General features: G+C 41.8%; 1 protein-coding gene across 6 annotated transcripts in view; it reads left to right on the top strand.

Annotated features, from left to right (window-relative positions):
• The first annotated feature begins 5,129 nt into the window (after nucleotides 1-5,129).
• Nucleotides 5,130-27,323, top strand: part of B3GALNT2 (beta-1,3-N-acetylgalactosaminyltransferase 2) — a 31,192-nt gene continuing 8,998 nt past the window's right edge. For 2 of the 6 annotated variants that reach the window (XM_076334148.1, XM_076334152.1), the window contains exons 1-8: nucleotides 5,130-5,297; nucleotides 15,369-15,516; nucleotides 16,855-16,955; nucleotides 18,083-18,276; nucleotides 19,660-19,755; nucleotides 24,127-24,237; nucleotides 24,920-25,001; nucleotides 26,306-26,489. In XM_076334148.1, coding sequence (XP_076190263.1) covers nucleotides 5,195-5,297; nucleotides 15,369-15,516; nucleotides 16,855-16,955; nucleotides 18,083-18,276; nucleotides 19,660-19,755; nucleotides 24,127-24,237; nucleotides 24,920-25,001; nucleotides 26,306-26,489 — 1,019 coding nt within the window. In that variant the 5' untranslated portion in view covers nucleotides 5,130-5,194. The remainder of the gene's footprint in view (nucleotides 5,298-15,368; nucleotides 15,517-16,854; nucleotides 16,956-18,082; nucleotides 18,277-19,659; nucleotides 19,756-24,126; nucleotides 24,238-24,919; nucleotides 25,002-26,305; nucleotides 26,490-27,323) is intronic. The other 4 variants (XM_076334151.1, XM_076334149.1, XM_076334150.1 and 1 more) reach the window with 4 other exon arrangements.

Below are 27,323 nucleotides of genomic sequence, written 5' to 3'. Positions count from 1 at the left end.
GCTGTTGACTCTCTTGAGGGACAAGATGCCTTGCAGAGGGATCTAGATAGATTGCAGCATTGGGCTGTGATTAATGGGATGAAAATTAACAAGTCCAAATGCCGGATTCTGCACCTGGGACAGAGCAATGCCAAGCACAAGTATAAATTGGGAGAGGGGTGGCTGGAGAGCAGCCCTGCAGGAGGGGCTCTGGGGGTGCTGGTTGACAGCAGGCTCAACGTGAGTCAGCAGTGTGCCCTGGCAGCCAAGAGGGCAAACCGCATCCCGGGGTGCATCAAACACAGCATAACCAGCCGGTCAAGAGAGGTGATTATCCCGCCGTACTCAGCGTTGGTGCGGCCTCACCTTGAGTGCTGTGTGCAGGTCTGGGCCCCACCGTTTAAAAGGCATGTGAAGGTCCTTGAATGCGTCCAGAGGAGGGCAACAACGCTGGTGAAAGGGCTGGAAGGAATGTCCTGTGAGGAGCAGCTAAGGACTTTGGGCTTCTCTAGTCTGGAGCGGAGGTGGCTGAGGGGCAACCTCATTGCTCTCTACAGCTTCCTGAGGAGGGGACGTGGAGAGGGAGGTGCTGAGCTCTTCTCCCTGGTACCCAGTGATAGGACACGTGGGAATGGTTCAAAGCTGCGCCAGGGGAGGTTTAGACTGGACATTAGGAAGCATTTATTTACTGAAAGGGTGGTCAAACCCTGGAACAGGCTTCCCAGAGAGGTGGTCGATGCCCCAAGCCTGTCAGTGTTTCAGGGGCATTTGGACAATGCCCTTAACAACATGCTTTAACTTTCGGTCACTCCTGAATTGGTCAGGCAGTTGGACTAAATGATCATTGTAGGTCCCTTCCAACTGAAATAGTCTATCCTATTCTATTCTATTCTATTCTATTCTATTCTATTCTAACTTTTCAGAAATTATTAAATTATTTTAGCTGGAACTTACCAAACATTGCAGTGTGAAACAGGTTGTTGTCACTGCAACCCTCAGCCCAAAGAACTGAACTGTGGAATAGCTTCAAGAGAGTCCATTCTTCAACTCAGAAGCACTGGGCAGCCTTAACAAAAAAAAAATCAGTGCAACTTATGACTCCCCATAGTTCTCTAGGTTCAGAGCTTCTTACAGATCCCAGCTACAGGCTATTTTCTGATCAACTAGTATGAAGGGGTTGCAAGATTAAGTTCCATTGCAACCATGCCCTGAAGGATTTAACCACTACGATGGAAAGAGTCAAATCAATGTGGTTTCTCTAAAGGAAATACTGCCTCCTTGACCTTTTTAGTTCCTTGAATCTCCTAATAAAGGAGAACGTAGAGTAGAATTAGTAGTCATACCATATCTGGATTTTTTTCAAGTGTCTAGTAAGTCTCCCTTAAGAGACCATTAAAGAAGATAGCTGTGGGCAAGATCTTGTTAGGTTCTTGCCTCCATTCAGTGTACAAATGAGCACAGGCCTTGCGCCACACCAGCTGCATGCTGCGTGCTGCCCAAGGCTTTCTAAAAGCGTCTCTCTTCATGCCTGTCCATCACGGTCCTTAGAGCTGGCTGGTCACATACCATTGACTTTTCTTTGCTGCTGCTAATGATATGAGCCGGCAGGCCCGTCAGCAAGACAGCCTGTTTTCCAGAGATCAGTTTTCACAGGATTCCTTTGTCTGTCCTCAGGAGACCCCAGCGACACTGACGGCGTTAATAGCCCAAGCCGAGGGGTCTGCACTTCATCTGGATCGGAAAGCCAAAAGAAGAGGCGGGGGGGACATATCTTCTGTTTGGGAAAATAAACAAAATCTATTTCTTCTGAAGATCCTAAGGAAGGTAAGGAAAGGATTGATAATTCCTCAATACAGACAGTGAATCTGTTTAGGTTATGAACACTGGAAAAAAAATAAGACACACTGTTGGGATGCAAATTTACAACCCTTTAAACTCTAATAAAATCCTTCATACCCTGATCTATAATCTCTTTTAATATTTGTTCTTTAAATAACTGAAGGCACAATGATTTTGTGGAATGTAATATATCAGCATTACTGCAAGGTGTGGAGAAAGTTGAACTCCAAATCCCCAAAACAGAATCTCTCACCAGTCCTTCCTCTGCTTTCAGACGGAGCACACACAGATCAATAAAACACACAACTCCCTGGGGACTGACTCTGCGAAAACACACACAGCTCTACCCTGCTTCTTGCTCCTCTCATCTGCTGCTAGTGCCCTAAAAAAATCCCAGTCACCCACTCGGGGCAATAATTAGGTGAACAAACATTAAAAAAATGAATGCTACCGGCTGGCTCGCTGTGGTACATAACTACGGCTCTGGTATCCATCAAGGCGTGCCTGTCTCCTCCGTGTCAGACAGGAGATGCTTATCCAGAGACATTATGCGAGTTTAACAGAAGCACCTTAAGTTTGCAAGCAGCCTGGGGACTAAAATTTCTGTCTCGTCTCTCTCCAGCTCTTGTGCCCAACATGTTGTGCCTGTACTGTACTTGTGTGTGCCAGAGGTATAACCTGAGTCTGTAATGTCAGAAGAGTAAATCTGCTCAGAAAGCAGAGAATGAAAATGGTGTATTTTGGGGAAATGATACCAAGAATTGGCATAACACAAACCAAAATTTGCTGTCATCCAGAAAATAATTTGACATTATCTAGAAGTTATATTCCAGATCCATTTGTCTTTTCATAGTATATATATTCATGATTCCAAAATCTCTGGAAAAATCTCATTTTTATATGGGCCAAGACTTTTCAAAAAGTGTGCCTAAAACTCGGTGCCTCAAATCCACGTTTAGACACTCCGATATCAGCTTGCTTCCCCAAAATACTAGTCCTTATAAAAGCCCTCAAGAATGCAAACTGAAACTGCTTTGCTAATGGGAACTTCTGAAAACCAGGTTAATGGTTGGGTCTGATCATCTCACGATGTATACACAGGTGCACACTTTCAATGTTACACACAACATGAGAAGTACCACTGCTTGCATCTTCTACAGATGATGAAACTGGGAGGCTTAGGTTACATCTTTGGCTTTAAAAATCTTGCAGAGAATCCGACAGAAAACGGAGTAGGGAAGTCCAGTCCTCTACAACTAAACTGTATTTTTAATCATTTCCTGCATGACTAACAAAAAATGCATATATATTATCCTTTTGACCAGGATACCCTGTTTCTGTCATGTGGAAGATAAAAGTAGGAACAGATTTCTCCTGTTTTGCACATTATATATTCCTTTGTCCTTGAGCATGGTAAGTGTACCACTGTATAGAAAGCAAGGTATTAAGGAATTGGGTCCTCTGTTTTGTCTGCAAGAAAGTAATCACTCCCAGACATGTTTAAAAGTAAGATGCCCATCAGTTCACCTGGCCTGGGGTAAGGCTTGGGGAGAGAACCTAACATACTGACTACAAGGAATGTAGGCAAATATAGGATAATATTAGCAGTTGGACAAGTTTTTATTTCTGCAGCTGAACCTGCTGAAAGGCAAGTCAAATGTAAATAGTGATTAATAACAATAGCATTTTTGTGTAAATACTTTTCCTAGCACTATTATTTGCTGACAAGTACACACTCAATTGCATATTAAATATGTGTAAGTATGCAAACAAACTAAAGTCGATGTATTTCCAAAACATTTTCCTTTTTCTGTTTCAACCCAATACATAGAGGTTGAAGCCATCGGTTTTCCTTCCAGTATCTCACTCCAGCTGATGAAAAATAAATCTTAATTAAGCTGTTTGAAAGGACTTTAGGCATTTTCCAAACACTTTTCACGGCTTGGGGATTTTCAAAAGCAGATTTTAGTCTTCTTTTCCTAAAAACTCAATCCTTTCTTTCAATTATACTTCACATGTATCAGGTTCTTTTACTAAATTATGCGTTTCTGATAGAATAGCATCAGCAAGCGTTCATTTAAGCCTTACGGCTATTACACATAAACTTCTAGTTTATACATTAACTTCTGCGAAGCCTCTGCTTATTTATCCACATCACTTTTTTTCAGGTAGATTCACCCTACAGGAGTCCGGGAAACATGTCTCTCTGTTATCTGTGTTCAGAGGGACCAGAGGCAAGTAACTTCTCAGGGTGCTGATAATCTTATGCTCTCCCCCACCCAACCCTATTTAAACCTCTTTAGTCTGGGTGATGTCCTGCAGACGGCTGCCCTCTTGGCGGGCCAGCCTGTAGCCACCCAGCTTCTCAAAGCAGTGGCTGTAGGTAAGATGCGAAGCTGAGCTTGGACTACTAACATCTCATAAAATACTTCTGCAAGAACAAGAACGCTGCTGTCAATTCTCGGCCATGATCCAGTCGCAGTTAAGGACACTTTGGTCGTCTAAAATCCTCCCTGGAATTTCAGTCAAATAACACGTTCCTTGCTGGAATAAAACACTCCAGAAACGGCTCGTAATGCCGCTGCAGTTCTTTGCCAAAGCGAAGCACTCTCTCCTCTTTATTGGATTAGTAAAGGATTGTTCTGGAAAGCTGTTTTGTTACTATGCAATGACTTTTTTAGAAGGGGCATCCAGCAGATAACCGTAGCGTTGCACAAATAAAGATTAACCGGGGAAGGTTTTTTCCCCCTAGCTGGTGCCCCGGCGCGGACCCGCGCCTCAGCCCTCTGCCCCGGCCGGGCCGCGCTGCACAGCAGCGGGAGCCGCGGGCACGGCCAGCGCGGCGGGAGGCGAGGCCGGCGGCTGAGGCCCGAGGGCAGCCCGGGCGGTCACAGGAGAAGCCCCGTGGCTCCCCAGAGGGGAGCAATCCGCAAGGATAACGTGCTGCTACCGCCCCCGGCGACTCCCCCCCTCCCCCGACGTCTACACTTCCCTGCCATGTAAAACGTGAGGTAAAGCCGCGCTTCCTTGGCGTTTCCCCGCGGGGCAGAAGGCCCGCTCGGCTCTCCCCGCCGAGCAGCCGCCGCCCCGCCGTGCGCGGCAGACCGGGCCCCGCTCGCCTCAGCCTCCCGGGGCCGCGCCGCGGCATTGTGGGGGCTGTAGGCGGCCGCCGCCGCCGCCCGCGCCGCCGCTGCCCGCCGGGGCTGGGGCGGGACTGCAGCTCCCGGCGGCCGCGGGGCAGCGGAGCGGAGCCCGGCCCGGCCGAGCGGCGGCGGCGGCGCGGGGAGGAGCCGCGGGCGGCCGAGTCGGCCCGTCGCCCCGGCGCCGCTGGGAGAGGCCGGCGCGGAGGGGAAGGGGCTGGCTGCGGCGGCGGCCAATGCGAAACTGGCTGGTGCTGCTGTGCCCCTGTGCGGTCGGGGTCGCGCTGCACCTCTGGCTGCTGCTCAGCTGCCCCGGCGGCCCCGGGAGGCACCCGGCAGGTAGGGAAGGGGCGGGCGGCGGGGGCTGCCCGGGGCACAGGCACCCCGGGCGGCCAGGGCTCCCACCCCCAAGGAGCCTGGTGAGGAGAGGTCGGGGGCAGCGGGGCTGGCGGACCGGGGCGCTTGTGGGGCTGGGGGAAAGGAGGCGCGTCGGACCGCGGGTGGCTGGGGCAGTTAACGGGGCCGGGAGGCGGGGACCCGCTCGGCGGCGGCCCCGGGGAGCGGCCCGCGCGTGCCGCCGCGCGGGAATGGGGGGGGGGGCGGGCGGCTGTGGCCGTTGAACGGTCGGGGCCGTCCCCGCGCTGCGTAACGCCGCGGCGGTGCCGGCGTTTCTGTGGGCAACGCTTCTGCCGGCGGGTCTGGCTGCCGGGCGAGGAGGGCTCGGGGGGAGTCCTCCGGGGAAAAGCGCCCGGAGCGCCTGTGTGGGATCATCGGGAGGTAACGACTCGTTACGTCGAGCTGTTCTGCGACTTAAACTGGAGGTACCGACCGCGGTCGCAACTTTCTGTGGGGCGGCAGCCCCTTCTGAAACACCCTGCGCCACGGGTGCCCCCCCGCTCCCACCGAGCTGCGTGGGGAAGAAGTTCCCACCGATTTCACTTGTGTCGGGTCGTCCCCGGTCCTAGGAATAGTGCTTTGCACTGTGCCGTGTTTGCCTTAGCGGTCTTTAAAACCCCTGTGGTGCAAAAAGCTATTCGTAGGGTCGGGTATGATCCGACACAAGTGAAATCAGACCCCTAAGGGCTTACGTTGCACTCTTCATATTTTGAGTTGTAGTTTTCAGGCTGCAAATCTGCATGCCTGGTAGGAACAGGCATCTGTTGGAACAGAAACTTTTGTCAGCAACCCATAGGTGTTATTTGAGAACCTTAAGAAATACTCTACAGGACATTTGAAAAAATGATGTTTTTTCACTTGAGATCTGCTTAGAACTCTGTTTAGTGACCCAGTAGCCCGTTCACTAACAAAGCCACACTTTGCGACCGGTGCCTGTTCCCTGTGCAGAGTGTACACACCTGTGAGGCAAGGAGAGTCTGCTGATTTCCAGTGGCAATTAATAATGCAGGTGTGAAAGGAGCAAGGTCAGTGCATTTGCGTAGTCTGAAGGCCACAGAGTTGTATGGGTGTCTCTGTGTCTGTATTCTGGCCGTTGCATATCAAATGAGCAGCGGACACACTTGAATTATAAAAGAACGGGAGCTCTAGTTGTTAGCCTGAAGTGCGTTTGAATTATCTGGTTGGTTTTGTTCCTCATCTTTCACGGTGCTGCTTTTGTAACTTCAGTGCATTAATTTGGAGTTGGAAGTGACAATGTGGAATCTCGTGATGCCCTTTCCTGCAGAAACGTGTTTTCCACTAACAAACATTTCTAAAGAAAATCCAGAAGTTTCTCAGTTGGGGAGGGAGGGAAGAAGCTTTGCTCTGCAGAGATTCATTGTTTCAAGAAGTTATCGTTGGAGTTTGTGTTTGTTACTGTGAAACTATGTTGCATTGGATAATATTAGGATAACTAGGATTTAAAAAAAATGCTTTTTTTAATATTGGAAGAGTACATTTTGTTTGTACAAGGGTTATTTAGTTGTAACCTATGGAGTAATGTATTCACACTGAGGAGAGAAAAACTGATGCCTCTTAGAAAAAAGATAACTGCCATCATCTGTAGGAAAATGCTCGATATGTCTCTACAAAGAGAGATGTGCTCTTTGTAGGCCTGATCCTTGCATGATAATTTAAGGAAGAGTCTGCCTCTTAGCCTTCAAAGTACCGTGAAATGTACAAGCTGTAGGTATGGCTGCCTTGGCAGAGGAAAGAAGGATGAGCTACGGGACCTCTTTTATTTCTGATGTCTTCTGTGTTATATTTTTTTATTATTCAGAGCGTTTTAGGAACATTAATGAATTCATATACAAGAGTAAGAAATGTCCCTATTTATTAAAAGGCTTCTTGAATCTGAAACTATTTAAGAGGATCTGGTACTGCCTGATAAAGCCAGTCTTGTTTCATTTGATTATTGAGTAAGCTTTTTTTTTTCTTGCTTACTGCTCCAGCTGCTCTTTATTGCCTCCTACCTGGAATCACTGGCATGAAGAAAAATTAAATCTGATCATGGGACAGTGTTTTACAATAGCTGTGACATAAAAATGCATTATTTGTGTATTCTTTGGTATTTCTGTGTAGTGTCTGTGTGTCTCAACAGTTGTGTAGTGTCTCAACAGTTGCAAAATTGGCCACCCGTGGAGGTCAAAGGCAGAGTGAACAGCAGTTCTGTTTCTTGAGGAGTTTAATCCCCCTCTCAATAGTCATTGTGCACACGCACACAAATGGAAATTTGTTAAAAAGTTGATAACCTGTTTTAGTGATTATTTGACATCACTGACTCTTTAACACAAGACTGGAATAGACATCTCTGGCCATCAATTCTGCTTACTTTTTCTAATAAGCAACCCTTGATCTCTGTCTTAAAATGACAGCTGGGCAGCCTACATTTATTTAGTGAAGGGTTGGGGTGGCTTTTTTTTTGTTCACTTGGATTCCTAGCAGTCTTAGGAAGAGGCTGTTCCAGAAGCTTGTTGTCCTGATTAGAAATGTTTCCTCATTTCTGGCCTAAACTTACTTGCAACTGGTTTATGCCCTTCTGTTCTTAAGCCTTTCAGTTAAAAGGGTCTTTCTCCTCCTTCAAGTATACCTCCATCATGTAACCACAGAGATCGAACGTATCTGTTTTAAACCTTTGTTTTCTTAAGCTGAGCAATTCAGGTACTTCTAATTTCTACTGGCAAAATAGGCTTTCCATTTCTGGAAAGCAGTGCACTTTTGTCATCTACAGGTCAGATGATTTTAAATGTAAACAGCGTTCCAGTCTTCACTCATTCCATCTACTTCTCTTTCTCTGTTGGAAGTACATCCTTTAATAAAACCTTTTTAACTACCCGATGTGAAAGGCCTGTAGTCTGCCTGCATGCTTTGGCCCTCAGTTGTGTCTCTCTGTGTGCAGTATTCTGACTTTCTCTGTGGTCATGATCACTTTCACCTCAGTGTCACAGAAGACAAGAGTACACTTCTTATAGGCAGTACTCATTAATTGGAAAAAAATGATAGGATCAGTTCTGAGACCAAAGGCACTGGCCTTTGCTTTGGCATCCTGACTTTGGTGGTTCCCTGCTTTCTTTTTGTCCATCAGTTAATGGGACTGTAATTCATACTTCTGAGCAAGACTTGTACAAGAACGTGCTTTTAGGTTTAATTGAAGTCCTTGTCTAACTGGTTACAAACAAGTGCTATCCAAAGGAAGTTTGTGGGTAGGAAGCTTTAGTTAATTTTTGTAAAAAATCTTAGTTAAATGCTAATTATAAAATGACCTCAGAAACTTGAGAAAGAACAGACAGACCTGCTTTTAGCACTCCAGGTGGATTCATTGCTAATTGTCTGTTTTAATTGATTGCACAAGTCTTATTGAGTAGGAAGTTACTCATTGTAGGGCTTCAGTTACAGTGCCTAATCAGAAAGCCCCACACATTCAATGTAATATGCTACTTCTTTGCTGATGCTAATGCCCTTTAAGACGTTATTCCTGTTACATTTCTGGGGGCGTGTGGCAGCAAAGAATTGGCCCTTTTGGTTTTGTTAGAGTCAATCTTTTACTAGCGAATATTATGCAACGTTAAAAACCACCATTTTCTAGAAGCTGCTTGTATGCCATCTGTTGTCCTGTGTGGTTCAGCACGTACTTCTTCAGGCACTGGCCTAATGGAACCGTATACAGGGTTGGTTAGGCTGGCATTTAGTGATCTGCTTTGCAGAATTAGGGCTGTCCCCCTCACGGACTAACCTGTATACATGACAGGTGAGAGAGGAGCGAGGGCTTAACCTGCTTTTGGCTTTTCAGTACTGAAATAACAAAAATCAGCCTCTGAGGTTATGAGTGATGCTGTGCTCTGTAAGGAGAAATTTTGGCAAAATGTGATACTTTCTTAAGAAAAGGTGTTGCTTGAAATCTGTTAAGCCTGTCTGTCAGGGAGTAGTATGTTGCTTGGTTGCAAAGCTATGTCATCTTTCGTAAGCATGTAAAGGCTAATAGGCTGATGGCCTTGGAAATTGAAACCTTCCGTCAACAGGTCAGGTTTGGCATTGGCAGTAGCTGTGCAGTTCTGCCTAAAGTGCCGGTTGTTCCCCAGCCTTGATCTATGAGATCTTACTATAACGTTTGTTTTCCAGGGATGGGCTGTCCCCGGCAATAAGGACCCCCTCACCTTTGATGGGCATGAAATAATTGACAAAGAATCCACAACAAAGCTGACAGTATTTTCCAACTGAATTGGGATTTTTTTAGAGTTTGCAGTTATTCTGTGGACTGATGTCTGAGACATTTCAAACTGTTAACGAGCAGCACTGGAGTTGCATTTTTGTGTTTTGGCATTGGAGCAGGGGGCAAAGAGTACCAGTTTTGCCACAGTTGGAGAGCATGGTTTGTGGCTGAAGGAAGCTCTTCACCAGTTCTTTTCTAAATTGCCCACTGAGTGGAATGGCCAGAAGGGAGCAAGTAGCCTTCCTTGGGAGCTTTTGTTCCATGGCATCAGGGATTGGTAACTACTTTTCAAAGGGTAAAGGTGCTGTGCTTCCCAGGAAAAAAAAAAAAAGGGGTGTGTGTGTGTGTATCAGTTTCGGCATTGCAAAAAGGATTTGCTTTGTTGCTTTTGTGTCTACGCTTCTGATGCTTTGGCCGTTGTTCCCAGATTTGTCTAGAAGTGTGCAAGTGCCGTGTCATTAATGGTGTTTAGAGCACCATCATCCCACCAATATTACTACTGTCACTTTGCAACTCAGAAGGACCCTGCTGTTGTATTTCTTTAAGGGAGTGCTGTTGATGTAAAAAAACCCAAACAAACAAACAAAAACAACCACCAAAAAAAATCTGCCTACAGAGGTTTTCCTCTTTGAATCCATAAAGCTTGTTTAAAAGCTTGTCTAAGGACTTGTCTGTCTCAAGGAGCACTGTGCTCCTGCAGCAACCAGGGGTGCACATCTTAGTGATTTTTAGCTCTGGTATAAAGTAGGTACTGCAGGGGGGTCATGTAGCTCTGCTTGCAGAGAAACCTGTAATGCAGATGAGCTATAGCAGATTACTTTAAGTGAAGAAGATTAGAGAGGGGGAAAGAGCTGCTTTTGCTCTTTGATTTTTTTCTTTTTCTGCATGTGTCAGCATTCTGTGAATACAAACCTTCTTTATATTCAGTTAATTCCTTCCTCTGTGTTTGTTTGGATCTTTCACAAAGTAGCACAGAAGAAAGAGAAAGGCATTTAAAAACAGGAATATGGTTGCAAAGTCACAAGAATTGGCAGAGATAACTGGAATGTGCCGGGGGGGGGGGGTCTGGAGGGGAGGGGGTGTTGTTCTTTTTTAGTTTTATCGTATGAAGTGGATTAATTGAGAATATTGTTAATAACTTCTGTCTGGCCTACTTCGTTCCATTCATTGATTTAAAAACAAACCAAAAAAAAATAGCTGCATGGGTAGCAGAAGATACAAAGCCCAACCTTCTGAGAAGCTCACTTATTCTAGCAGTCTCCAGTGGAGGTTCTCTGGTGCCTGGTAGTGCAGGTAAGCCTACACTGTTGTGTTTCTCAGTGTGGGCACTAACAAGGAGTCTTTTCTCTGTCCAGTCCAGTTCCATGAAACGTGGGAACTTAATCACTTCGGGGACTACACACTGTGTCAAACTTGACTGAAAATGACTGGCAAATTTAGTAGTTGGTAAGGGACTCATCAATAGAGATATGTGCAGCAAGATCATATTTACCTTGTTTATTGACAAAATCAAGCTAAATGATCTCTCAATCTTTTCATCTCCTTATAATGACAGTAAATATAATTAACAGCTTAACTTGACATTTTACTTGAGAATCAGTCTCGCAGGAAGAAGAGATGCATGTTAATCTTTGTAGCTTGGGATTCTGAAAAACTGCAAGAGCTGTTGACTGCTGCTGAGGTGGTTAAAATCTGACCAGAGCCAGCAGACTGTCTGTCAGCAGTGAGCTCTTTCCATGGCCAGCTCAGCAGGAGACACGCCTCTGCATCTTTAGCCTTGTCTTCTAACAGCACAGCTTTGTGCTCTATATATGCGCTTGTTTACCTCTTCCTGCGTCTCTCCCTAACTTTGATCTGTTGGTAGTTCTCAGTCAAGGTTGACAGACAGGTGGAGGTCCCAAAGACCAGCATTTTCACCAAGTTCATGAAAATTGGGAACCAAGAATCCTGTGAAAGCTTACTGCAGCTCATACTGAGGTGAAAAACTGTACTAACAGAAATAGGTGTATGGTCAGACATCAGAGAATTATGTGGGAGCCTGTCCTTACAAATACCCCAGCCCAGGAGAGGTTCAGTAGGAGATTGTTATTAACCAGGTGACAAAAGACTCTTGACAGGGCTGGACTTCAGTAGTCTTAGAGCTGACAGAAGTACTTCTTACAGTTGCTGTACAGAATTAAATGGATCTCAGCAGCTGAGAGGGTTGCTTCCTTTCATGTTTTTGTAGCTTTTGCTGTGGGTTAACAGCCTCAAGCAAAACAGCAAAGTGAAAGCAATTTTGTTCCTCATGCTAAAAGAACGTAGGGTAGGCATTGCACATTTGACTACTTATGTTCCACTGAGAAGTCTTGGGCTGTATAATGCAACTGCGATGCAGCTTTAAGACAGTAAGAATTCAAAAGCAATGCAACTAGTGAAAGTGTGACCTTTGAATTGGAAAGGCTTCCTCTCCTTCTGCATCCCTTTGGTTAGCAACACTTTTAGGGTTTATTGTGCAATGTGGTATGTAGCTTTTTTCTTTTTCTCTCCCCCCCCCCCCCCCAACTTTACAGGGTTTTTTTGTCTTTGTAATTGGAAAATTTAAAGGCTTAATTATCTTGCACAACCAGTGCAAGGTAAGAGCAATATAGTGTGTATTTTTTAAGCCTATTACCAAGACTTAAAATTTTGGCCTAAGAATGCACAAAAATAGAACATAGGATAAATAAGTTTGGTCCCCAGTGGCAAGTATTGATTGCTTGTATAAATACTTTGTTATTAGTGACTTGGAGGTCAGCAATGTTTTCTCTTAACTTATGCTGCATCAGAGTGTATATATATGCACATATCTGAATAATCCTTATAAATGAATAATAGCCTTAGTCTTTTTTTTCCCCTGTGCCTCTGACTTTATCTCCCCTTTTTTAATAGTGCTGGTTCAGGGAGAAACATAGGAATCTCTTTTCCTGAAAGTTTAGCAAATGTTTTTTCCATAGGAAGTAGAAACCTTTGCTAAAAAGCAGAGAACTTATTCATTAGGTTTTTGTGAAAGTAAGCTTTCTTTTTTTCCATTTTCAGTGGTTTTAAAAGTAAAATGGCATAACCCTTGGACAGAGAAGACAATCTTCTGAATATAGACTGCTGTAATGCTACCTTACTAAGCCTGAAGAAGGCCTAAAACAAGAAAGAGCTGTCTGTTCTAAAAGCAGTAGGATATTAATTCTGAAGCATCTGTTACATTAACATTGTTCCCACGTGAATGGTTCATAAGGAAAAGCTTCACTCATTTTAAAATATAAACTAATTAAAAGTATATATATTTGATTTGAGTAGCTTTTTTTTTTTAATTGATTTAAGCCAAGTTATGCTATTCTGAGTTAAGTCACCCCATAGACTTCTGCTCTTAGTTTTATTTTTCTCTAATTTTGGTTTAATGAAATGGTTCTGCTTCTAATTAAAAGTGATATCTTAAAAACCAAATGTGTGTAAACAATACCTCATGTGCGGTCTACAAACATGTTAGTCCTCCTATGAGATTTTTATCAGAAGGCTTGCGGTTAAGGCTGTAGAGGCCATTTAAAGAATAATCAAAGGATGGAAGAAGAGCCAGGAAAGAAAAGGGACATGTGAGAAAGAATTGTGAGACTATAGAGGAATTTGCTGTAATGTTGTAGTCTTATAAACATGTGGCTGTCTCATGTACCTCTGCTGTTGTGGAGACCTGGCAGATCTTGGCTATGTAATGGCCTCTGAAGACAGAGAGAGCCTCTGGATAGTCGTTATTTACCGGCATAAAGGAAAACTAAAATTGTATTCAGATTGAGCAGTGTGTTTGATTTACAAGTTTCTTCAGATGTTATATAGGGCAGTGGGTTTGTATTTAGCTCTGTCAGCAAGCAAATCATATTCCTGAACCTTGCCACCAATTCATTAGAGATGTAACAGTTGACTGTAAGTGAAAAACTGAGGAATGGAACTAGTGGCTTGCTGCTTGGGTTTTTAAGTCGTTCTGAGCATAAGTTGATGTCAACTTTCTCAATAGGTTAATGTTCAGCTTAAGTTATTGATAAGCTTGTAGCTGTTGTCAGTACAGATTCATTTAAGTAATTGTGGAACTTAACCTTTTTCTTGAAAATCAGTGTTTGTGTGCTTAGAACTAAAATATTTGGTGGGAAATAGACTGGGAAAGGTTTGTCCGTGGAAACATCACCCTGTACTTTCCCTCCTCTTGTACTGTTCAGAGAATCAATTGCAGAGCACTGTTTTATTTGGCTTTGGGACTAGGGAGTCAGGTGCGCGCCATTATCAATAGCCCCTAAAGCAAAAAAAAAAAAAAAAAAAAGAGTTCTGAAATCTCTTGATGTTGGTTCAGCTCAGAGAAAGGCCAAGGCCTCTCCACTGCGTACTGCACACTGAAGATGGAATATAAGGCTAGATGGATGTCTGGTGTGATTTGGCACAGCAGTTCTTGTGGCGAGTGGTGTGAGGTCCTGGGTTAGTGAGCAGTTGTAACAGGACACATCTATCTTCTCAGTTTCAAAGTGGAGAAAGGGGATGCTGGTACAGAAGGTGGAATCTGGATTATAATTCAACTCTTTCTAGTGGGAGTACACAATACAGACTTGGAGATATTTTTGGTCTCTTTAAAATTAGATTTTAAAAAATCTTGTCTATGCTGTATGCAGTAGTTTAGAGGGCCCTCACATTTACATTTGTTTTCTTTATCTGCAGCCTAATGCAAAAAAAAAAAAGTGAGATGAGAGGAAAGCAATCCTTTGCTAAAGCTAAATATAAATCTCTTTTAACTCTAGAATGTCTGATAAATTAAACTATGCAAATTCACTTTAGCTACTTGCCTGTTTGCAGGCTGAAAGTCAGAGCTTCTCAGGTCTCTTATCTGGTCGTAATCTTGCTTGAAATCAAGTCCAGCTTTCATGATCTCTAAATTAAAACAGCACAAGCTAAATTGTGGATTACAAGTATTGGCAGTGAAATCCACCTATGAATAAAGCCAGAGCATTCCCCTGTGTAGGGATGTAATAACCTGTGTGAAGGCAGAGTGGTGTTCAACTTCAAAAGGTTAGAAACGATAGGCCTTGACATACTAGATTGAAATGGTGAGGCAGAAGGGTGGTCCAGCAGTTTTAAAAAGAAGGGGAAAATGGGCATATTTCTGAATCTGACAGGCCTTGTTTAAATATTTCTTTTCTAGGTAAAATAATGGTGAATTCTAATAGTGAAGGCCTGGTACCAGTGATGACAAGCCCTCAGGCTTTAGGGTAAATCATGCTAGAGGAGGTATCAATGAGCAAGCAGAAGGCCCAGACTGGCTCAAGAGTTCTGCAGAGGGAACAGTATGATGTTGTATCTTGCCCACAAGGTTTCTGATGGCTGACAGGAAAGAGAAGCCCAGCAAGAGCATGTTCTCAGGGGGCAGTTTGCTCGTAAGACAGACAGGCAAATATTTAAAGAACGGAAGATGCTGTCAGTCAAAACTGGCTTATGTTCTTGCCTGCTTTGTGAGTCACAGTTTCTTAGTTTTGTTTACCTGCAGTGACTTGTTTAGTTCATTGCAGTAAAGTTTTCCTAGATTGCTAGTGAAGGTTATGACGTTGAAAATGTTCCCCTGATTCTGAACCAAGAATGCAATAGTAATTCTACTTCTTGTTTTTAGTGTTTCAGGTTCCCAGTACTCTTGCTTTTGAGATGCATTTTAATTATTGCTTGCAACTCAGGCTTGTGGTAATAGGTGCATATAATACATCTTTGTCACTTTGTATTTCTAGGTCCACTGGCCTTCTTTCCTCAGTGGAAGCTGAAACATTATGATGTTATTGTAGGTGTTTTGTCAGCTCGACACAATCATGAACTGCGCAGTGTTATAAGGAACACTTGGTTCAAGCACCTGAAACAACATCCTGCACTGAGCCAACGGTAATCTCTACTGTTTTGTAATTTGGGGCTTTGTGAGGGGGAGCGGGGAAAGACTGTAATGCTTAAATATCTTGATTTAATCCTTTTGTTTTGAAAGTATTTCCTTTTTTTGCTTTATTTGTGAGCATCTTGTACTCTGATAATTTTTTTAATCTGCTTGGTAATATGTAAGAATACTGCTTGTTCTGGGCTGGAACTATTTTTTATACAAGGAATAAAATGTAATTGTTTGACTGTTCACTACTGTTTGTTTTTGCAATTAGTTGCCACTGTTCATTGGTGATGTATAAGACTTTCCCTTGTTGGTGTTGCAATGTGCGCTTTGTACAGTATGCAACTTGAAATGCTTAGTAATTCAGGATACTTGAAAGCAGGCAGGATCACATTTGGTGAGAACCACAAAAAACGCTTACAACAGCCTCAGCTGTAAAGTTCAGATTTATTTCCCACTGCATCAGGTACACCAAACTGCTGCAGTGTGAGTGACCAGCAGAACCCTTCCTGATGGGTTGTGTAGACCTGACAGTCTGCAGACGCCTCTGCTCGTGCTGAGAAAGTTCTGCTGCAGTTCATTCCTGGAAACTTTGTCATCTTGATAGGCCGCATATCGTGGTACCTGCCTTGCGCTGAAAGCCATTTGCCATTCACAAATTTGGTGTCAGTGTGCAGTTTGGAGTGAAGCATAGCTACTTCAGTCCTCTAAAAATGTGACCTTTCGTAGCTTATACGGAGTTCCAGGAGGATATTTAGCTGCTAGGTGAAAGACTGGGCTAAGGTGGATCCTCTTGCTCTTCATACTGCTTGTTGTTTCCTGACTGTGGCCCAACCATGATTGGGGCTGGAAAGAGCAACCTGTTGTTTTGCTACATCCCGAAGCTGAGACATTTCATCATAACGGGTAGTCTGGAGTCCTTGTTCCTTCTTTGATGCTACGTGTCTTTTTTCTTATTATTATTTTTTTCATTGCCTTTTGAATGCAGAATATTCAAACAATCTTGAATTAATAACAAAGCCAGGCAGTGAAAGGCAGGGCTTCAGGATCCTTCAGTGTTGCCTTAGGTCTTTTTCTGTTTAGTGTGCTGGCTGTCTGGAATCCCATTCCTAGTTGCCAATCTTCCTGCGCCCTCATTATGAAATGTAAAAGGCTAATGTGGGTTTGGAATTGCGCCCCTATGAGGGGATTAACGTGGTTGCTTTACATAGAGACTCTCATTGCTGATTTTTAAGGGATTCAAAATCTTAATCCTGTGACAGACAGACCACTGTGATGAAATAAGTTTATTGAAGGTGGAGGGAGGAGGGAAGAGAACTGGTGTTAATAAAACCAAATTATTTTAGTGTCCTTGTGAAGTTTATAATAGGTGCACATGGTTGTGCTGTGCCAGTGGAGGACAGAGAAGACCCCTACTCCTGCAAACTTCTGAACATCAGTAACCCAGGTATAAAAATTAACTTTTTAAAATTCTATGATCTGAACTAGAACTAATCATCTTATATTATGAGAGTAGTTCGGGGTGCTTAACTGAGACCGCCAGTCTTGAAAATAAATGCCGCCTAGAACTTGCTGTCTTAACAGTTCCATAACCTTCCTTTAAGTACCATGTGCAGGCAAGAAAGTGAGATATCTTTGGGGCTGTGAAGGGGAGGCCATTGACTTCCAATGGATTAGCATTTTGCTTGCATTGGGGGACATTCTCTCCCATATAACGTAGATTTTTACTCGATCCCTGTGTAAAATGAAGTTGGAGAGAGCTGGAATGACCCAGTCCAGTGTCATACATGAAGACAGTAGCAAGGTACCAGAGTCTCAAGCGTCAGGTGGACTTCTCTGGTGATGAAGTGAATTCTAAGCAAGTCTGGCTGATAGGTTTTTCAGATTCCACCCTAGAGAGGGAACAATTAAGACATGTACCATGGGGAAAAAATGAAATGCTGCCATACAAAAATTCCTAACTAAAATTGTAAATTCTTCCTGTCACCTTTTACTTTCTATTTAATTTTTGTTCTTTAATTGCAAGTTAACTAAGGACTGCTTGGCACTTAAGCTATGATTCACCATAAAATGAAACTTCTGTTACTTTCTCTTTGAACGGCAACATCCACTGTTTAACCAATTTCCCATGAATAAATGGTACCTCAGGGCTTAGGGAGGAGATAATGCCAAAAAGCAGGCAGCTGAATTAAGTGGAGGTGTATGCCATTTTGATACATGAATAATTATTTTAATATGCTAATATACAGATATTCATGCAATCAAATAGCATTTTCGTCTTCACTCTGTGGATTTATTGTGTTTCTAATCTTTTCTCTGTGGATATGTAGGCATTGACTTGCAATTGCTGGTAGCTGGCAGATTGCTGCATCACTGAGTTTCTCCTTGCTGCAGTCTGCAGCCAGTTGTATTTTCTTCTCCTCCAGCATTTGATTATCCTTGTGCACCTGCAAGCCATGCTAATTAATCAGAATTATCAGAATGCTTTGCGTGTATCCAGTGTGCTTTGTGTGTATCCAGTTCAAGAACTATGAAGTCTTCTCACATTACCTCTGTCCTTTCATCTTCATACAGTTTTGAATCAGGAAATTGAAGCATTCAGTCTCCCTGAGGATGTACCTTCTGTGCTATCTGAAGACCGAATTGTCAGTGTGAACTTCCGTGTACTTTACCCCATTGTCATTACCAGTCTTGGGGTATTTTATGAGGCTGATGGGGTGGGATTCCAGAGAAACATCACTGTAAAACTGTACCAGGCAGAACATGAGGTAGAGTATTGTAGTTTTCTTTTGAAAGTGGACTAAAGCATGTTTTCTCTTTATTGTGGATTAAAGTTCTTACAGAAGGTGACATGCTGTATTGATGATTTAGAAGAGAAGTACTTAACTGACAAGCATATGAATTATATTTTTCTTCTGTTGCATTGTAAATTCTTATTTCACAGATACATATATACACACACATGCAAAAGATGAAAAGATGAAATTCACGGAGTGCTATGAGTTAATTTAAATGCCCTTTTGAAAGAGTGCTTATATCTGATTCCAAGACACAATTTTGATTGCATTTGAGGTTCTAAAGTATTGATAGGTCTTAAGGAATAAAAAATAAACTGTTGAATATATTTAAAACACATGTGCAGAAAGGCACATCTGGTGCCTTCCAGCAGAGAGATGCAGGACAGCTGTAATTTTTTCTTGTTTGTCTTCTGGCAAGACATTTTGAGATTTCTAGAAACTGGTATTATTTACAGGTAATAATCAAACTTCAGTGATAATTCCTCCCACTCCCAAGCTGTTATGGGTTTGATAGAATAGCTTAGTACTAACCTGGAGGGGGAAAAAAAAAAATCATTGAGCATGATTGTCACATTTGGTATATTGCATTTATCTCTACCAATAACTTGATAGGCCAATTTCAAGACTTCTGGCTATGCTACAGTGGAAAGAATTTTAAATTTAAGGTAATAATTAAAATCAAGTACAGAAAATACACTGAAGTATGGCTTTTATGATGAACTTCCAAAGAGTTGGGTTTATAATAGCAAAAAACAAGTCTACTGTAATCAGATTTGTTTGCTAAATGGTAGAATTCTAAACATTGAGAGCGTAATAACTTGATCTGCATTAGCTTTTTACTTCCAGTGAAGGAGAAAAATTAGTATCATAGGAGTGCTTGGAGACTGTTTTCTGAAGATTGGGAACCTGGCAATGCAGCATCTTTATGTCATTTGCTGTTATCTAAGAGCTGTTTGGTGGCCTATCTAATACAGTAGCAATTAAGTTCTAGGGGTCAGCATCCTCTGTTGCAATTAATAGTAGTCAGCTATTTAAACAGAAGATAGAAAATCTGTAGACTGGGAGGTGGGTCTGAATCTTCCAGATGATGTGCTCTGTTGGTTGGATTCTAGTTGAACTGGCACTCTTGTTCCATTGTTGCTTGCTTCCACCATATCAATCCAACACTTGAATTCTGTGGAGTCTGAGAGACTGTTGTGAGAATAAAACTTTCACTAAGTTTTATACAATCAATAAGCCTCTTTCCATTGTAACTAACTGAGATGATCAAGATTTGCATAATCTCACAGCACTTTTAATGTGTGGTTGGGGTTTTTTTGGTTCTGTTTTTTTTGTGTTTTCTGTTGTTCACAGGAAGCTCTCTTCAGTGCTCGCTTTAGTCCACCAAGCTGTGGAGTGCAAGTGAACAGGTTGTGGTACAAGCCAGTAGAGCAGTTCATTTTGCCAGAGGTATGTGCAGTATTGGAACTGCCTGCAGTTCTTTTAAGTCAGCCGGAGAGACTGACTGATAAAACTGGCCTTTGCTTGAGGCAGAAAAGGGTGAGTGAAAACCTCTAGTTGAGGGGGATATGCTGAAATCCAGAATTTCTTTTCTACCATCTCATTATCACCAATAGTTATAAAGCAAAAGCCTGAAAAATACATATTGATTAAAAAATTACATTGACAAATAGTAGCAATTTCGGAAACCTTTCCAGTTTCTGAGTGAAAATTGTACCTGCTTTGATTCTGTGGGAGAGTTTACCAGAGAATGGGACACTTCTTTCTCCCTCCTGCTTTTTCAGACATTAGTATACAAGATAGGGAGGGGCGGATGGCACAGGTTTCTAGGGAAAAGAGGTTTCTGCTTCTGATGTCTCGGACATAACAGCAAGATACTGTGTGTTACATTTGCAGTGACAGTATTAGTTGAATAGTTGTAATCAAGAAGCGCTTACTTGAGGGCTACTGAAATTTTGGTTATTCCTTTTCTGGCAGCACCAGTGAGGAATTGTTCGTTCATTGAACCATGAAAGGAAACAAGAATCAAAACCTCAAGAAGATCTGTAGTAGGGTCTATCTGTAATATAGTAGATGGAGTATGTGGTGCACCGAAGACTGACATTTGGGTTTTTAAAACCTGTCACCATCCTATGGCTGAAGTGGGGTTTTTGGGGTTTTTTTTCGTTTTTTTTTTTTTTTTTTTTTTTTTTTTTTTTTTTTTTTTTTTAAAGTGGATGCCCCTCAGAAATTTGGGAGAGGACTGCTTTTTGGGCAGTAATGAAAGTGTTAGCATTCTTGCTTGTCCTGAGATACCACTAGCTAAGCTCACGAGGCAGGGTCTAAAGTATTTTTTTGGTTTGGTTTGTTTGTTTGTTTGTTTGTTTTTAATTCTTCTTGGGATTGGGGGTGCAGTCCAAGAGTAGGGTTTTGGTATAGGGATAATAGAACCTACTTGTGGCTGCTTAGGAAGGAAGGTGATTAAACACAGAAGGAACAGAATATAGGTAGGAAAAAAACTGATATTGTTACAGTGAAGGTTTAGTGAACACAAGTTGACTCAGAATGAGAATTCTAGTTCAGCAGACCCTCCCAGGTACAAGGAATTGTTCCCAGTGGACCAGTGATCTCTCACTAGATATGTCAGCTGCCATTTTAGGCTGTTTCCCTTCATTTAAATATTCTCCTATATGACTGGACCCTTGCTGCTATTTCTGTAAGTTGTCTTTGGGTCTGGATTGTTTTGATATGCTAGAAATTAACTGTTTTATGAAAGAATGGAGCAAGAGAAGATTGAAGGGGGAGGAGAGGACATTTGGAGCCAGTTTAATCCCTGATTTATTCCCCTGGCTTTATAAGAATGAATGCGTTTGGAAACCGGCTCCTTTTAAGGGGAATCTGCAGTTGATTAATTGGTTTATCATCTTAAACAGTTTTTACTGAATGCTATGCAAGTTTGTTATGCTGGCAGGAGACCTTTCGGGTGAGCAGACCTCTTGCAGTATTTTGTGCATGTGTTTTGACAAACTAATTTGATATCAAAATGAATCAGGGCTTTTTACTTTTTAAAAAAGAGTATTGGTTACCCAGTAATTTGGTAGCATAACATGTAAGCCTTTTCCCTGTAAGATTTTGTTCCGAGATACTAAAATTCTAGGCAGTTGTAATTTTGCTATAAATGATTGCATTTTTCCTGAAGGGCAGATGGGAAGTATTTCATTTAGAAAGGGGCTATTAGTATTCATATATTTCTTTGTGTGGGCTTCCTTAATCTGATACGTGTCATGCGCTGAATGCTTACAGGATAACATGATGTTTCAATGTAGATTAATAGGGTTTATGCACAGCATGTTGTCTCCTGTGATACTTAGGATGCTGAACCATACAAGATGATTCAGAGGAGAGAGAACGCCCACGTGTTCCTATCTACTTGTTTGAGAGCAGTAAATTTAGTGAACTGTTTAATTGTCACAAGATGGTTTCTGAGACAATATCTATTCTCTGCCTTTCCACCTTCAAGAAGTAATGGATTGTACAGACTGCTGAAGAGCTTCATTCATCTTCCAGCTGAAGTGCTGCTCTTTCTGCTCATCTTGGGGAAAGGGAGGGAAATGCAGTATTAGAATAAGCATCTGGCAGGCCAGATTGTCAAAGACAGAATCGATCATTCAGCTTTGGAATGACTGAAAGCGCAGAAGAGCAGAACCACTAGCAGATAAGGAAAACTCACACAGGGGCTCTTACAGCCAAGTCTTAGCAATGCACTTACTTTGTCAAAAAGCCATGGGCCGCTTGCATGAAAATGGGACTCTGTACTATGCATGCTCTGTATTACTAATGGGGAGTAATTGGAGAAACAAAAAGCACAGCACTGTTTAACATTAGGAAAGGAGTTTGGCAGGGCTGCATTATGTCAGTACACCTGTTCGGTATTCACTGTAAATGCCACTGCGCTCTGGCAGCAACAAGGCTGGAATTTAAATGGCGAAAAACAGATGATGTAGTCTCAGGTGTGCCACTAATGTTTTGCTTTAAGCATTTTCAGGCCTCAGCTTTCATTAAGCGGCTTAGAGTAAGAATAGCTGAGGGCTAAAGTCATTAGAAAATTTGCTTACAAGTCTCTCAACCTGGAAAACAATGACAGTTTGCAGCTTTAGAATACCTTGCACTGAGGTTCATTGGTAATAACTGATTAAAACTCTTGATACATGTTTGAAGTCAGTATCAGTAATAGTGGTAAGAATTTTAATGTTTCTGGTTGCTGAGGAGTGAAAGGACTCTCAGGCTCACTAAACAACTTACCCAAGGTTGTGTCTGTAAACAAGGCACAGAAGTGGGATTAGACCCCAGTCCCTACGGCAAAAAACATTGGAATGGGAGATGACAGTCACTGCAAATAGAGAAATTGAGCATGTGCGTCTTACTGTGCAGGGTCTTCAGGGGTCCCGCCACTAAAAAAAGTCTTAGTAGTGGTCCATTTGTTTTGGCAACTGATAGGTAATTAAACAAACAAGGGGAAGGTATTGAGCATGCAAGTCAGGCTTGAATAAACACTGACTAGCTCCATTATTAGATTATAAAGCTGGCATTATAAATAGTAGATGGAAGACTTCTGAAGTACACAGCTGTCATTAAATAGTGAGACTGCTGCAGATATTAAGACCTACTTCTAGAGGAAAGCAAAGAATTGACCCGAACTCTAAGCTAGACTTAATGGTGTGTCAGTAACTGGAGAGTTTCTAGAGAAGGTTTCTGGAGTACAAGGAAGCTGAAATGGGGAAGAGCTGAGAGGTTAGTACAAGTAAACAGACTTTCTACAGCAACAGAGATGCATCTACAAATAGTTGAAAGAAGTTGTTTCTCTGTCCCAAGGTCCACGCTAGCTACCAGTGTTTTTCCTATGAAATTGGGAGAAACAAAACAGAATGCGCTCATCTAGCAGTCAGGAGCATAATAACCCTACACCTACTCTATACTACCTTGTCATAAGGGTGAAATTGCTTTAAAAAAATTAAAATATATAATACTACCAGTACCACATACCGCTTGTCCCTTTGCGTGTTCTCAGGGTTCTTCAGGAAAGTCTTATATAAAATGGGTAATAGTTGGACTGTTAGGTGGATTAGTTTCAAGTTGAGATGAAATGCTTTTAAATGCAAGAATTTAGACACACACACACACACACACATATATATATATATATAAAAAAACCATGGAGTGACATCACTTAAACTGACAGTTAAAACCAGAAAATCTTAAAGATACTCACTTGTCTTTCTCCTCCTTTCCCTACCAGCCAAGATGTGAGGTCAGAGTTCTGTGACTCTCCCACAGTAGCTTGTGACAGCTTTGCAGGATAAAGGTGGTTGTATTTTCCTTTGAGTTTTGCTGATGTCAGGATCGAGTCTCTGATCTCTGGTTTTGGCAGATAACTAAAAAGCAGCACTTGTTTCTAAATCTGTTTTAATGTATTCTCTTTGTAATGCAGGATTTTATAGTTGATTTTTAAATATTCACTTCAGGTCACCTTTAAATGCCATCTTAATGATGTTAGAAAGCCAAAGCCTTTTACACTAGACTTCTGTTAAAAGTTTAATGTTCCTAATATAGAGATTCATGATTAGTCTTAAAAGCATGATTATGTGTTACTGAGTTTCACAGATGTATTTCTTTTATGTGTAACTTATTTTTATTGAAGTCTAAGTAAAACATCGATGTTGTGCATTCAAGCTATATGTTGCTTGAAGTTGACTATTTTAACATAAAAACCCCCAAACTGTTTGATTTTCATCCTTTGAAGTCTTTGAATACCTGCATAACAGTGTTTTGCTCTCTTACCAGAGTTTTGAAGGTACCATTGTGTGGGAAAGCCAGGATCTTCAGGGCCTTGTTTCAAGAAACCTTCATAAAGTGATGGTGAATGATGGAGGGGGTGTTTTCAGAGTCATTACAGTGAGTCACCTCGCCTTCCCTTCCACCATGTTTCTATTTTTCCTATAATTCTTGGGTATTTAGCATTTTGCTTTCCTGTGTTTCTCTGTAAATCGTTAATTCAGTTGGGCTTCTCCTGTTGTCTCAGAGGGAAAGTTTGCTTTGCCTGGGAAAAGGACAGGGCATGCAAAAAATGATGCTAGTAAGCGGCATTTTCTTTTATTTTGAAGGGAGTAAAGTTCACCTATTGTCTTTGTCAGGTGTGAAGCAGTATCAGTATATCAGAGATGGCAAAACATGGGTCAAAAATCCTGTGCTAAAATCCCAATTGATGGGATTAAGTCTGTTTTTTTGCTTTTTGGCAATGTGTCTCTTTTCCTGTCAAAACGTTGCTTACTTAAACATGCTGTGCTGTTGTAATTTAGCCAGAATAACTTTACATTTTGCTCTCAACTTCAAAACTAGTTTTCTAAAAGTTTCAGTGGTACCGCTAGTTTTAGGTGAAACTTCAAAAAAAGTCACAAAACTTTACAGTTAAAAATCTTAGTCTTAGTCTTTCATTATGCAGGTACCTAAACCAGAAGAGCTTTAAATTAATTTCATTCTCAGTTGCCAGAAAACTTCACACCTTAAAATCACAGGGAAAAACACATCAGTAATGAGAGATGAACTAATTTATTTCTTTCCATTAATCTGTCTCTAGCAGGCAGGGGAAGGGTCACTGCCACATGAACTCACAGAAGGTGTGGAGGGAATAGCAGGTGGTTTTATCTACACTATTCAAGGTAAGTCTGCAAAACATAACATCATGTTTGAAGTTATGGTAAAACAGTAACTTTAAATTACATTTCTGAGGTAGAATTTGTGCTATCTCTATGAACTTGATCAACTTAAGTTTTTAGTGGAAACAATTTCTTTCTGGTTTTTTTAGGCCTAATGTCAATGTCCTGATATGGTTTCTTTGCTTGCTCTTTGTCAGCCACTCCAATTGAATTGCATCCCCTTGTCTTTTTATTAACAGAAATACCATTTTTATCTAGACTCTCTTCTCTGTCCTCGTTTTTTGTTACCCAAACCCAAGTTAAAAAATTAGGTGCAATGTCATCCTCAAGAAATCTTTCTCTGATAATTTTAACATTTTTTCCAGTCTTGCTACTTTTAGAATTAGAAGTACTATGCCATGATGTTTAATATTAACTACTGACAAACAGTGACTACCTAACAGAGCCTGCTTTTCCACCTCTATTTTTGCTGGTTTACACCTATTTCAGCAGAATGTTCACAGACCCTATAGGAGTCCTTTCCAGTGTCTAAGATTGCAGCCACATAGCACTAGAGTCGATGTATTCTTATCGGTCCATCATAGTCAACATGAGCAGTGACTTTCAGAGCGTTATTCCTGTGTTTTTGTAGTTAGGCCTGGCAGATATAAATTGGGCAGTCCTGTTGTCTTGTCATCTGTGTAGGAGCCTAAACTGAGGTGTGCTAAAGCCCTTCCATCCTGTTTGTCAAAAAGTTCTTCAGTACCACGAACTATCTCCTTACCAAGAAGTTCACTATTCTTGCAATATCTTTTTAGCTTTTATCTACAGTCAGTTACGTGATAAAATTCAGCGGGGACTGCCTATGCTACATCAAAGCAATGCCAGTTTGATTATATTTAGCGTAGGATTTTTTTTGTTTGTTTGGGGGTTTATTTTTTAATGTTAGATATATATGCTTCGGCGTAATTGATATAACAGTAGCCTTTTTACTCTACCGGTAAGAGTAATAGTGAAGTCCCAGACAGCTCTTTAATATAAAGAACCTTGAAAAGTTGAATCCTTTTATTACTGAAGAGAATACTGTTTTACTTTAAACTTTGTGTAATCTGTATCAGACCTTATGCAAAAATAAATTTCTTTGTTGTTATGCAACTTTTAACATTTCATAGAAATTTTTAAATTGATTGTAGGATTTTCATAACCCCATTGAGTTGAACACTTCTTCAGATTCATTTTGTTAGTATGTCGTGTATGATCCAGGAGAAACATGTGAAATAGTATGTAGGTATGCATCTTTGTTTAATGATGGGTGCTGCTTCTTTCAGAAGGTGATGCTCTTTTAAAAAGCCTCCATACTCGCCCAGAAAGGTTTACAAGTCACATAAAAAATCTTGAAAAAGAAGATGCTTTATTGAAGGAAGAAAGCAGTACCTATGACGATATTGTTTTTGTAGATGTTATTGACACTTACAGAAATGTTCCAGCCAAACTACTGAACTTCTACCGATGGTAAGTTGAAAAGAAAGCATTTTCTCTTAGGAATGTTGCTGTTTGTAGTGCAAGATGATCCAGCATGTTACATTATCTGACAGGTTCCATGAAACACATACCTTATGTGATGTACTTCATTAAGTTGTATTTCTCTTTCACAAGTTTGGGGGCAAGTAGTGTATCTAATGAATAAAACAACAGGATCTGTATTTCTTGAATGCTGACCCTTGGTGCCTCAAATAAGCATGAGCTGGCAAGACAGGCTTCTGCTCCAAGAGTCCAGGTGTGAAAATTTTCATGTCTCCTTGCAATTTCTTTTCATTTGTTTCTGACTGAAAACTAGCAGCTTTAGTCTCTTAAAGGATGGCTTTTGGCCAGCTTGTAAACTTTAGTGTTTCAGTTTGTGAATTTTGAAATTGACTTTTGTCCTGTCACTGGGCACCACTGAAAAGAGCCTGGCTCCGTCTCTTTACACTCTCCCTTCAGGTATTTATAGACATTGATGAGCTCCTCCCTGAGCCTTCTCTTCTCCAGGCTCAACAGTCCCATCTCTATTAGCCTTTCCTCATAGGAGACATACTCCAGTCCCTTAATCATCTTGGTGTCCCTTCGCTGGACTCGCTCCATCCAGTATGTCCGTGTCTCTCTTGTACTGTGGAGCCTAAGACTGCACACTGTACTCCAGATGTGGCCTCACCAGTGCTGACTGGAGGGGAGGGATAGGAAGGTTGTGTACAGGGAGGATGGAAGGTTGAGAGGAAGAATTTTCACAGTGTATTAAATTGTCTGTGGTGAATCTAATAAGTTATTACCTCTAATTTGCAATTCTTTCCATTAGTCTGAGACAACTGT

Source organism: Aptenodytes patagonicus, chromosome 3 (genome assembly GCF_965638725.1).
Source record: "Aptenodytes patagonicus chromosome 3, bAptPat1.pri.cur, whole genome shotgun sequence".
Classification (NCBI taxonomy): domain Eukaryota; kingdom Metazoa; phylum Chordata; class Aves; order Sphenisciformes; family Spheniscidae; genus Aptenodytes; species Aptenodytes patagonicus.
The sequence above is the reverse complement of the archived record's forward strand: the minus strand, read 5'-3'. Positions and strand labels throughout refer to the sequence as shown.